Here is a 13,458-nt window from a genome sequence, read left to right on the forward strand (position 1 = left end):
TAATTAGGTATAAAAAACATCAATCATGTTTTGTCCAGTGTTCATAGACATATAAACAGACTTTAACCAAGCTGGAAGAACTCGATATAGACAGACATTTATTTAATCGTTACAATAGCTGACTGTTGGACAATGACCTTTTCACCTTAGAGCACCTACCAGACCCGGGCAAGGCTCAGGACTTTATGAAGAAGTTCAACCAAGTGCTGGAGGAGGATGAGAGAATTTCTGGACAGTTGGAAGTACTGGTGGACAATGCATGTTCTTGCAAGCAGGCTGAGCTGTGTGTGGTAAGTATTAAACATGAGCTCGCATTCATGTCTGGAAGAAAATGTTCACATTAATCAAATAATGAGTTACTTATTCATTAAATTAAAATGATAATATTCAGACAGTTTTTACTTCGCATTGATAGCTGGTAAAAAAAAAAACTTGAGAATTCCCATTGGATATTTGGTGTCTTTGTTCAATGTCTGCTACTCAAAACCCAAGTAATTTATTAAAGTTTCTCTTGAGAGGATGGTGAGTGATGGGTTAATTGCCTCCTGTTTATTAAGAACCTGTCAATCACTTTTTTAATTTCCTTAACAATTTTTTGGCCTGGTTTGACAACACTGCATTTGGTGAAAGTTTATTTTAAATGACAAGAACTGTAAAGAAATGTTAATGTGAACTGGGTGAATTAAGGCGGCTCGTGCTTTTCAGCAGACTTGGAACAGAGGCATGCAACAGAGCGCTGATGTGTTCACTTGTAGTACTGCACCTTTATGGCTGCTCATTTCTAACTTTACCACCTCGTGGTGAACATTGGAAGTGCATATGCAGAAACTAGTCTTGGATTTCGGTCTCATTTTGCTTCTGCCTATGTTTCTTATGTAGCAAAATGTCCAATGGCATGGTCTTTTATTGTTAATGAAATATTTCGTCGTGAAATTAAGTACATTTTTGTTGGTTTAACAACTTAAAGTATAAACCAATCGGTATCAAGGTTTCAATTGCATCATGGGACCTCCTTTGCCAGTACCAAAATATGAGAGTAGGTTTTCCCCTTTTTTCTGGCAACAAAACAGGTGTTAAGATGTTAAAACACCAAACTGAAACCTTACAAGGAATCATGTCTGCATTAACCACAATACTTTTGGTCAGAATGCAAACAAAATACATACTCTGATAATATTTGCATTGTCTTTGAAACTGATTGGTCCACACCAGTGACAGCTTTCTCTGGTGTGGACCAATCAGCTTTCTCTGGTGTGGACCAAACGGTTTTAAAGACGATGCATATATTATCAGAGTATGTTTTTTGTTTGCATTCTGACCACAAGTATTGTGGTTAATGCAGACATGATTCTTTGTAAAAGGTTTCAGTTTGGAGTTTTAACATCTTAACACCTGTTTTACTTCAATTACATGTTCGGGTATGATTTAGCGAACACACTGGTGCTATTTTATTTATGCATTGTTTTCTGTCAATACTTCTATAACATGTTTAAATAATGATAAAAATATATGAATGTTTCCCATAAGGTTCCCTCCTGAACATTGAGTACTTCCAGCCGTTCGACGGAGGTCCTGGCGTTAATGTGCAAAATGCTTGGTTCCTGTGTTCTAGCGGGAAATCACTAAGAAGCTCGCAAACCCCAAGCAGCCCACTAACCCCTTCCTGGAGATGGTGAAGTTCCTGCTGGAGAGGATTGCGCCCGTCCACATCGATGCTGAGGCTGTCAGGTACGTGGAAGTGCCATGTGCGTACGTTATTACGCACACGTGTAGGTTGCTGTTTCCTCTGTAGGCAAGTGAGCGTTAAACTCGGTCAGCAGCATGTAATTATTACAGAGCTACAAAGGGCGACGCTGAAGCGATTGTCAACCGAAGTATCCTGACAATCTAAGAGAAGCACTTTGTGATGACAATTTAGTGTGACAGCGCTTCCTGTAACATCACTTCCTGCTGATAAGTATGCATAGCAGGGTGTTAAAGTGTAGATGACGTTATAGTTATTTCTCGATTGGTCCATCGACAGGGCTACATTTAGCCACTTAAGAGTGGTTATTAACCTCGACAATATGCTGTGTTAAAATTACATGTAAGTTTGTCTTAAAATGCCAACTACCTTTTGTGTGTCTGCAGCGCCTTGATAAAACAAATAAATAAGTCCATTGAAGGGACAGCCGACGATGAGGATGAGGGTATTTCATCCTGACACAGCCATCCGTGCGGGATTGGAGCTCCTCAAGGTTTGTGTGGAGATGGAGTCTGGTGTTTGGTACTGGTTTTGTGCGCAGATTTCCTCTTTGAAACAGTTGCATTGGATCGGCAATGCAGGTGAAGCTATGTTAAAGTAATACGTCTTAAAGTAAGCCTTATCAACTTTATGTACAGTATTAGTCTATTATTGTTAATAGGCTTGGGAGTTTTAGAGTTAATGTGGGCAGCATTTGAGGAAGTGTCGGTAGCCAATTTAAATAAACTACGCGTTATAAACTTTAGTAACTTGTAACAATATCCTGCAGAAGAATACAGGAATTCCCCGCTTAAATTGGTGCATTATGGGTTGTTTCGCATAATATTGCGATTAATTAGGAACATGTTTTCGCATATGTGCTCTTAAAAAAAAATAGTAAAAAATTCGCAATTTTTTACGTGGAATGCACGTGGTGAAAGTTTACTTTTTCGATATAATAGCGTTCAGTACGCTCATAGCGCATATCACCAAATACTAAATGGAGAGTATTTGGTGTATTTATTATGAGTTAAAATGTATGTTAACCTATAACTTATGATCATGCATTTTGTACACTTCATGACATAAGTCACACATTTTTTTTCGGAACAACCCCTAATTTTAACATGTCTCTGGGAAACTTCAGAGTTCGCTTTAAGTAATTTTGAGTTAAGTCGAATTTCCGAGGAACGCATCTCTTACATACAGCGGGGGATTCCTATAATAAGTTTGTAATGTTAAACTAACATTACACTGGGAAGTCGGTGTCACGTTGGTAATGGTAGTTGTGACATCCACGGTGGCATTGGTCTGTTGTAGGTGCTGTCCTTCACTAACCCGGCGGTTTTCCACTCGGCCGAGACGTTTGAGTCGCTGCTTCACTGCCTGAAGATGGAGGACGAGAAGGTGTCTGAAGCGGCGCTGCAAATCTTCCGTAACACAGGGCACAAGATCGAAACGGATTTCCCGCAGATTCGCTCGTGAGTGCTGTCTCTGTGTGGCCCGCTTAGGGTTTCAGCATTGGGCGTGGTGGCACAGACCTGTAATCTAGCACTGTGAGGCAGGGGTTGGTAGTTCAAATAAATATTTCAATATCTCCTGCCATTGCTTGCTCATGCGTCTGCTGGCAGAAAGGTCTGTACCAGAAGACGCTCTTGAGAGGGTGTTTTGGCCTATGCCCCCACACTGACCATACGTCTTATTAAAATGTATGTATTTGTGAAAGTCAAGTCTGCTGGGGTTGCAAGATGGCTAGGAGATGTCATAGCAATTGGTTATGTGAACTCTCATTTGTGTGGACATTTAAGCGTTGTCTCTACATGGATTTGCTCTGCAGTTCTGAAATTTCTTCCTGCAAGCAAAACTCTGTTTAACAAGGAATTTGGTTGAACCTCCCAATACAGAGCTGTCTTGATATGTGTTGACTGTTTCTAGAGTCATTCCTGGATAAATAAAGTCCGCTCTTATTAACAAGGGCCTAAAAGCTTTTGCTTGTATCCATAACTATTGGCCATTTGCTGCATTTGAAAGTAAATATATAATTGAGTAAGGTCCGATTCAGATTCATCTGTTTTTCACAGAACTGGTAAACAATTGTCAAAGTTACGGTCGCTATTTTCTGTAGTAGGTTATTGTGACTTGGCCAAAAGACAAGTGCATCAGTTTGAGGTCATTCGTCATACTGAGCTATGATAATGTTACCTTCTTGACTGCAATGTAAGTGCTTTTTATTCTATAAGTATGTAGGCAAAGGCATCTGCTGCTTTCTGGAAAATGATAGAGTAGTGCTTGTAACCACTATTTCGAAAGGTAATGAGATTCATTGGCTAAACAGGGTTGTAAAATAAATATTGAGCATGCAGTCCCTCTACATGTGGATTTATGTGCAGATAATCGCTGACACTTGAAACAACTTTAGAATGAGCAGGTGAAAATGATTCCAGAGCAAACCTGTTTAGCAAGTAGAAGTGGTTGTTGCTGTGTCTGCTCTCTCGTTCTGCTTCATTGTGTTATAAATTACTTCAATTGTGGATTTTGCCACTGGCAAAACAGTCCTCTTAGAATGCGTTTTGCGGATTATAATTGTTGTCTTGTAAACAAATATAAATTAACAATTGTCGTAATTTTAAATATGTATTCAAGAAGGCCGCGGAGTATTCATGATTTAATCATTAAGGGACTCATTTTAATGTTTGCTCAATTCCTTTGTAAGTGTTTTTGCATGTAGCAGGAAAGCAAGACATTTAGAAAAAAATCCAAATAAGAATGGAGAACGCTTGAACTTTGCACAAGTAGCCTCTATATATAGGCACCTCATGGTCAGTCACTTTGTCAGACAGTCACTTGAGTGATTGCTATCTTCCCATCTACTGCATGTAAAATTACCTGGTGTGCATGACATGGATAGGGGTGAGAGAAATCTCTGCTGGGAAGAAGTGCCTGACGTCCTTGCCCTGCGCCCTCTCTCTCCGTCAGAGCCCTCATCCCGGTACTGCAACAGAAGGCGAAAAAGGGCACCGCTCAGCAGGCCAAGCACTCCATCCACTGCATATTCACCATCTTCTCCAACCGAGATACACAGTTCGCTCAGATTTTTGAGGTATTAAGACTGAGAAGAAGTTAAATTGACAACAATCTCTTAATGCCCTCTTGGACTGCAAATTCAGCAGAGCTTCCCATCAGATATGTTTTGCTTACCTTCAAGTAAAAAATTAAATCAAATATTCTTGGGTCTTTTGGTAAAGTCACGTAGATAGGTTCAAATAAAATATTATTTTACAATTATTTTGATTTCCTGCAGTCACGAAAGCTTTAAGTCAAGATTAAATCAAATGTAAATTTTCTTATGATGGTGGGGGGTACATGATTAAATACGAGCTTTTGCTTACAAATTGGTGTAGTATGCAGATAGAACCTAAACTGAAGTTACCTTAGAATCTGTTGTTATCATAGCCAGAATCTCTATAGAAATTGATTTTTTTATGAGACAAATTAATGCATGCAGTGTAACTCATTCAATTTCACATATATCATCACTTTACAAGAAAGCAACTTTCAGCAATGGGTAAACATTGTGTTGTGACATGTATTGCTATGTGTCTTTAAACTTTGGAGTCATTCTCCTTTTTTTATTGTGGAACATAATCTGCTGTAACCATATGTTACTGTCTGTATGTAAAAGGATAGCCAATACTCTCTTTCTGCAAATCATTTTCTTCGCCAAAGTTGCCAATTGGCAACACGCTATACAGAGGTGACCACTTAAACATTGGCAACACATTTATAGCCTTGGTGATACATTTAGCGCCTAAGAAATTGTCCACAAGCACTTTAACTGATGAAGAGCAGATAACATTGTTTTATACTCGCACAATAGTCATTGCACACAGTCACCAGATTGAAACTAAATATGTTTCGAAAGAGAGGCCATTACCTGACATGTTACCAAACTGTGAATTGTTAATTTTTCAGGCAGTGTTTGTTAAGTGTTTTTTGCCAGTTTTTACTATAGCAGGGAAGAATGTGGTTAGAGTGTTTGTGGCTGAACCACTTGTGTTTTTTTAAACGTGCCTTGCCTCCAAAAATTATGCAGCCACTAAGCAAGAGCCTGGATGCCAACAACCCGGAGCAGTTGACCACACCGCTGGTGTCCATCGGACATATGGCCATGCTGGCTCCAGAACAGTTCGCCGGACCCATGAAGGCCATGGTGGCGAACTTCATCGTCAAGGACCTGCTCATGAACGACCGCGTGAGTTTAGATGTGTGTGTATGCAAATATGCGTATTTGTTGGCTAAAGATGTACATTTGGTGTCTCGTCATATTTTGCCACGTAGACTTTTAATTGCACATTCCTTTGGTGAATGTAGTTTCCTGGGAAGAAGATGACAAAGCTTTGGACTCCAGATGAAGAGGTTTCTCCTGAAACGAATGCCAAAGTAAGTTATTCAACCGCAACGTCGAATTGTGTTGGATTCCCATCACTCATGTAAGGAATGCCAATATACTATGCTTTTTATATTCACACAGCATGATTTAATTGGCAACCAAGTGCTTTATTCAGTGTTATACTTTGTCTCTCTCGTACATTTTATGGGTGTCCAAACGTACGTCATGCATGAATAATAGGGCATTCTCTAAAGTGTTTGTAAAAATGGCCATTCAAATGAGTATAGCTTTACTCTTTGGTTCTTTCGGTAAAGTCACGTAGATAGAAAAATAATAGATCAGGACGTTTCGATCGCAACACAAGCAAGCAATCGTCAACAGGTGCGACAAACACAGCAGGAGAACTGCCGATTGCTTGTGTTGCGATCGCAACTTCGTGATCTATTATTTTTCTATCTACGTAGCATTACCGAAAGAACGAAAGAGTGTGGATTCCTGCAGTCACGAAAGCTTCAAATCAAGATTGAGTATAGCTTTTGGCTGGTAATAGTGATAACTGACAAAGACGTGGGAGTGGTTTTGTGGCATCTCCTTTCAAAACTGTATCTGACCTAGTTGCATACTGTTGCTATTTTTGGAGAATTCCATCTTTGAAAAAGCACTTCTGAATAATGAATGCTGATGGACGAGTACAGCAAATTCACGAGAATGGAAAATGTAAAAAAAAACTACAACTTTCAGTTACCACCATGATGAATATGCACTTTCCTTCTGGTATAGATTCAGGCAATAAAGCTGATGGTGCGCTGGCTTCTGGGCATGAGGAACAACCAAAGCAAGTCGGGAACGTCCACATTGCGGCTGCTGTCAGCCCTCATACACAGCGACGGAGACCTCACAGAGCAGGGCAAGATCAGGTGTGTTTATGATTTGATCGGAAAGCATTTTATATTTAAAGTCCTTTTAATGCCTCGGCCTCTTTAAATTGTGCAGCATTTTAGAGGGAATTATGAGTTGCTGTACAATGAAAATGATCCTTTGTTATATCTGAGGAAGGATCAAAGTTTTTGACAGTTAAATACATTGCATAAGAAATGCTTATCTAATTGCGCTCTGACCTGGTTCTAAATGAAGATTGTGGATGTGTGTAAAACATTATTGAATTGATAGCGTATTTTAACTGGTAAGAGAAAAACCTCGTGCGAAACGGCCAGCGCAGTTTTGGAGTCTCCGGCCCGAAGACCTGGAACCAGTTATCGGTAGATGTTCGGGATCCATCCTTCAGTCTGAGCCAGTTTTGCAACATATTTAAAACAGTGTTATTCCACAGAGCTTGCTGTGTGATCAGTGCGCATTCACGATGGACTGGACTCAATAGTGTGCGATAAGTCATACTAACTAAAAGTGGAATAGATATCTTATGGGGAGATGGATTAGTGGTGCAGTAACGCTGGTTACTGCACCACTAATCCGATGAACCTGGCTACCCAAGTTTGATTACCAGTCATGGCTAACGTGTGAGTGATAACTGAACTGGTCCTAGTGTCTCCCCCCCACAACCTATTCCCCTTCAACTCACCACTGTGATCAGGTATTGCCAAACGTCCACGTCCGACATGGAATGCAGAGGATTTAATCATGCGGTGAACTGACAAAGGGCTGTGAATAAAAATATATTGTCATTAACATCTAGTATATTAAATATTATTCAGTTTGATTTTGCTTGTTTGAAGTTCCCTAATTGTTTTCACCGCCCCTAACCCCTTTCCTATGACTATCGCCCACCAATGCAGCAAGTCGGATATGTCCCGCTTGAGGCTGGCGGCGGGATGTGCCATGCTGAAGCTGGCACAGGAGCCGTGCTACCATGAGATCATCACACTGGAGCAGTACCAGCTGTGTGCACTCGTCATTAACGTATGTTACAACAGGGTAGCCGCAGCACATTAGTTTCTGCCATTAGATGGTGGATTCTTTCTTAGGAGGTCACAGCACCCAAACATTTAGAAGTGTGAATAATTTTACTTGGAGAATGCCATCCATAAAAAAAATTATATCATACCAGTTAGATGGAAGTGAATTTATTCTGATTGATAAAATATTTTAAAATTCTCATTTAAATAAGTAAAAAAGAAAGGCTCGTCTCGCAAGGCAAAAGCTTGCGAAGGAAAAAAGTTATCGAATACCAAAAGCCACTCAGCCTTGCCACCACCACATCTATGGTGTCGGGACCGAGTGATGCGGATTTGCCACATTTCACAATTCACTGCCCATGTGCAAGCAAATACCAGTGTGACCCTCACGTGTGCGAGCCTGCCTAATGCGTGCACGTTCACTATGTACTGTGCACAGGACGAGTGCTTCCAGGTGCGACAGGTGTTCGCCCAGAAGCTGCACAAGGCCCTGACGAAACTGCGCCTGCCCTTGGAGTACGTGGCTGTCTTCTCGCTGACGGCCAAGGACCCTGTGAAGGAGAGGCGCGCCCACGCCCGCCAGTGCCTCGTCAAGAACATCACTCTGCGCCGGGAGTACCTGAAGCAGCACGCCACCGTTGGAGGTGAGGCCTGCGTGTTTACGTGTCTGCCAACAACAGCACTGCTTGTACAGGCTCAGGCTTCAGTCAGGACGCAGGGTTTCATCTGTCTGTTCATCTTGCCGAGAAGCACAAGATATACGTCATGTGGGGTGGTCACGCGGCTGGTTGGCTCGTGCTTTTGTTGGCTGTCGAGTTTTGAATTTAGAAACTTGCTGGAGCGCCCTGGGATTACTCATCTGAAATAGCTTCAACTATAAAAAAATTTTTAATCCGTTATGAATCCTTGTTCTGTTTACAGCGGTTTTGTAATTTTGGCATCACAGGGGCCTATCAATGACTGGTAAACATTCGGGCAGTTCTGTGACTTGGGCAAACGTTTCAGACACTTTATAGATTTTGGTCATCAGTATAATTATGAAGTAGCTTGTTTACATGGGAATAGCAAAGGGGTGGCCACATTTTCCGACCCAACGAAACATGTATTAGAATGTTCATATGGGCGAGAGTCACAAGACAGAAACATTTGCGGTGGCTACTTGGTCAGTTTGCTCGCGCTGGTTCGCCATGGAGTTTTGAATTTATAAATCGGCAGGAGCGTTCCAGGGGTACTCATGTCTGGCCGTGCTACCACCGGCGCCCTGGATCGCCGTTGGTTCTGCAGATTTTCCTGTTTCAAGTAAAGTTATTTTGAAAAGTAAAAAGAATACTGTATCTCGAAGCCACACTTGGGAGCTGCATACATCTACCTGGGAGCTGCATACAGCTTGCGAGCTGTAAATCAGATGGAAATAATTTGTCCACATTTCTTGATAAGGGGGAAATGCTCTTGAAATTCCATCATGGTGGATGTACTCTGAAAAAATAATTTTTTAATCCATGCTGGAATGTGATGGCCCATTCATTTGAATGTTTGACTTCATCTATAAATAAGCCAACCATTCCAAAACTATAGATAATTGCCTTCAAAATTACAACCCGTATCTATTTTTGGGAGGCATTTGACAATTTATTTGGAGTTTACTAATTTGTTAGAATTGCCCATTAGAAATTATGTATTATTTTTAAAAGCACTTCCTCTGAGAATCAACATTTTAAATGACAAATTAGAGGGATAACGATCTAGACTGGAAGTAGTCGCACTACGATTGAAGCTATCACAAACTTATACGTGGGATTAAAATTGATTTTTATATGCACGATAAGTGCATTGAGTTGCCCATGTAAGGATTGATGTTTTTTTGTGTATGTTATGTCTTCTTTTTTTAAATCTGCAGCCTCTCGAGTCTCGACATTTACCACATTAGCAGTAAAAGCATTGACTTCTGCATTGTATCATGACTCCTGACTCTTTGGTTCTTTCGGTAAAGTCACGTAGTTAGAAATAAATTAAAATAAAACAAATCACGACGTTTCGATTGCAACACAAGTAACACATGCAATCGAATTGTCGTGATTTGTTTTATTTTAATTTATTTCTAACTACGTGACTTTAACGAAAGAACCAAAGAGTATGGATTCCTGCAGTCACGAAAGCTTTGAATCAAGATCATGACTCCTAATCATGACAATTCATGAGATCTCGTGGCAATTTGCCTGTGTACACTTTTGAAATTGTTAATAATTGTCAACGATCCCTTGCTAAACTACCTTTGCCAATCAAGGAATAATGCACTTGAAAATAAGTTAAGTGAATTAATTTATTGGTGTTGTATTATGCATTTCGTATGCCATTGTGAATTGCTTTATACTGTGGCTCCTGAGATATTGCAGTGTTTTCAAAGCACTTAACTAGACTTGCGGTTTTCGATACGATCTGATTTTTTGCAGAAAACCTCCCGTTAATGCCTTTACTATACCTGACACAGCTAGGCTGTAAAGTTAAATTCAGAATGTGGGCTTATTCAGAGTAATGTGTTTGTCAAAATGTCCAGTAGCTCTGTGCAATCACATGTTGAGCATGGCTTGGTATGTAGATTTTTTTTCTCCTAATATCCATTTCAAGTCAGCGCAAGCCTTGCACACATTTTTGGAAAGCTCTTCACAGAGACTGCTTGGATGTTTAAGATTATAAATAGTTTTTTAAGGATTTTTAACTTGCAACATTATGTTAATTGTGGTGGAAATTAAAGGTCGTTATGTTTATGTGGTGTAATTTAGAAAGGAATTTCTTGTCCCAATTGTAGGTCAGTGCAACTGGAACATGTTAGTACAGCCTGTGCCTTTACTCATAAATAAGAACATAGGCTATTCATAAGCAACTTGGCTGGCTGTACCACGGTAAAAAAAATGCATTCATTATAACCTTGCATGACAAACATTAGTCTACTGATGGATCATTTACAAAGTTAAATTACAGTTAAAACAAATATTCTTTACTGCTACAGTAAGCCAAAAAGCATCCCCTTAGCAAACCGATAAGTATAATGTGGAATATGGCTTTTAAAACTTAAATATTGTAAGCATACATTTTTTTATTTCCTTGAAGTAAATTGCCTGTATATTATCAGTTGTATTTTTATTTGTTTTCACGTGTCCCTTAGCGGTAAAGATATTTAGTCCCCTAGCTTTATCTCTTCAAGTGTGAATGTAATTTTCATGTCACGTTTCTAGATTTTGAGAAATGGCCAAGGCAATAAATAAAAAAACACAAAATGCAAACGAAAATTCACTTCTCCATTTATTTTTTCAATTACAAAATAATTAATGCACTTTTCATTATTAAATTTGAAATACTACATTGATTTATTTGTGTCCATGGAGAGAAATGGATAATTTATTAACCCACTGTAAAATATCTCCAGTCATTTTAACACGTAGGCTGACGCGACCAGTATTATTCATAATAAAGGCTTTTGGGTTAGATCTTGTAAGTATAAATGTGTCGCAACCCTCCACCACCTTCTGTCGATAACTTAGGTAATTCATCTTTAGTACAAGACACTAGTTTTTTTTATTTTGGGTACCATACCAAATCTTGCCTTAATGTTTTGAATTGCAGAACATGCTTGCCAACAAGGGTCACTCAATTGATTTTCATAACGTTGAAGTGTTATGCAAAACTAATTATTACTGGCCAAGACTAATTAGATAATCTATCGAAATTGAGAGAAATACCAATAATGTTAACCGCTCTGATAGCTACAGACTTAGCACAGCCTGGAAGCGTATTATTGAGTAATACACAATACATATTACATTTCCTTATAGAGGAATCACATACTAATTAACTGATGACTAATCTATTATATAATTACAATACCCTCCCACATCCGCGTCTGATCTCGAAACCTGATGAGGTTCAATGATGACGTTGTCCTGCACTATTTAAGACGGGAAGCAGGTGGATGGCTTCACTATTCTGGCAAATCGCCCGAAGATGCCGGATGTAATTACCAGCGAAACGTCGTACTCAAATTCTAAGTTTTGTCGATTCACTCTTCAAACACACCAGTGGGCTGAAGAAGTAACTAATTGGCGTTTTGTTAACGCGACACATTTTTTACTGATTGGCCGTGTGGGGTGGTGGAGGGTTGCGACACATTTATACTTACGCGATCTCACCCAAAAGCCTTTATTATGAATCTCCAGTCATGTTGTTTTTTCTTTAGATTTTTTATTGCATGAGTGATTGCTGCAGCACATGTACTCGTAATCATGATGCCAACATACACCACCCCATAATTGTACTACATCGTAAAAAGATAGCAGAATATTGGGCCAGGCAATCCGAGGCCTCTCAAAAACTTCACAGACTCAGAAATAATGTGTTGCAAGGGTTCATTTCTTTTTGGCCTAATGAGCGTGAATCATCCAGTGACCGCACCTTGCCTTATTTTTGTGTCTGCTTTTCTTAAATCCCGCCAGACAAGCTACTGTCCCTACTGCCGGAGTACATGGTACCCTACACAATCCACCTACTGGCGCACGACCCAGACTTCACCAAAGTGCAGGACGTGGAGCAACTCAAGGACATCAGGGAGTGAGTACTTAATTTTTTTCTTAACACGTTTTTAGAAACTGTCTTCAACCTGCGGCATACGTCTGATGGCCTGTAATGCACTATTGCCTTGCTACAAAGCTAATTTTGTTTGTTCTCTTAGCATGCATTTTTGTCACTAAAGCATTGTTTATTAGGATTGTGTTCAATGGGCACTGAACCAAAGGATTACTAAACAGTTTTTTTACTGAATTTTGGTATATCAAATAGATGTTTGATCATTTTATTTATTTGGCATAGTGTTAAATAGGCTACGATAAAAATTGAGTTCCACCTAAAAATGGATCTTTAAAACCAAGACGAATTATTGTAATTGTGCTTTCATTGCATTTTATCAATGTAATCCCGTGAATTGTGCAGACCATGTTTTTATTCTGTGTGCGCGTTTTCGGAAATGTAAAATGCTAATGTAGAATGTGCATTCATCATAAGTCCTCCGGTATTATTGCAAATGGGAATCGTGGGTGTCGTATTTAATTACTGAGAAGCGCGCTGCTGCTATTTCTGTTGTAACCAAATCCTCTTGTGTCATCCTTGCGACGAATGGCCAGGTGTCTGTGGTTCATCCTGGAGGTTCTCATGACCAAGGATGAGAACAACAGCCACGCTTACATTCGAAAGATGGTGGAGAACATCAAGCAGGCCAAGGATGCGCAGGGTCCAGACGATCCCAAGATGAATGAGGTCTCTTTTTTGAAGTCTCACGCGTCAAATTATGCAACCTGCCAGCCCCATGGGAACACTGACCCAAAAATAATATTGAATAACATCGCATAGTGCGTGTTTAATCGAACTTCTTGTCCGATTTTTGA

General features: G+C 39.8%; 1 protein-coding gene across 1 annotated transcript in view; it reads left to right on the forward strand.

The window, feature by feature from the left end:
• The window catches only part of PDS5B (PDS5 cohesin associated factor B), a 43,709-nt gene that overhangs the window by 22,876 nt on the left and 7,375 nt on the right, over positions 1-13,458 (forward strand). The window contains 13 exon segments of the mRNA XM_061552338.1: positions 151-290; positions 1,613-1,728; positions 2,131-2,200; positions 2,202-2,237; positions 3,044-3,204; positions 4,700-4,823; positions 5,817-5,975; positions 6,095-6,163; positions 6,894-7,030; positions 7,907-8,030; positions 8,466-8,670; positions 12,514-12,628; positions 13,198-13,330. Of these exon segments, the coding sequence (XP_061408322.1) occupies positions 151-290; positions 1,613-1,728; positions 2,131-2,200; positions 2,202-2,237; positions 3,044-3,204; positions 4,700-4,823; positions 5,817-5,975; positions 6,095-6,163; positions 6,894-7,030; positions 7,907-8,030; positions 8,466-8,670; positions 12,514-12,628; positions 13,198-13,330 (1,589 nt within the window).

Source organism: Lethenteron reissneri, chromosome 16, assembly GCF_015708825.2.
Source record: "Lethenteron reissneri isolate LAM-NWPU_2019-01 chromosome 16, ASM1570882v1, whole genome shotgun sequence".
Taxonomy (NCBI): domain Eukaryota; kingdom Metazoa; phylum Chordata; class Hyperoartia; order Petromyzontiformes; family Petromyzontidae; genus Lethenteron; species Lethenteron reissneri.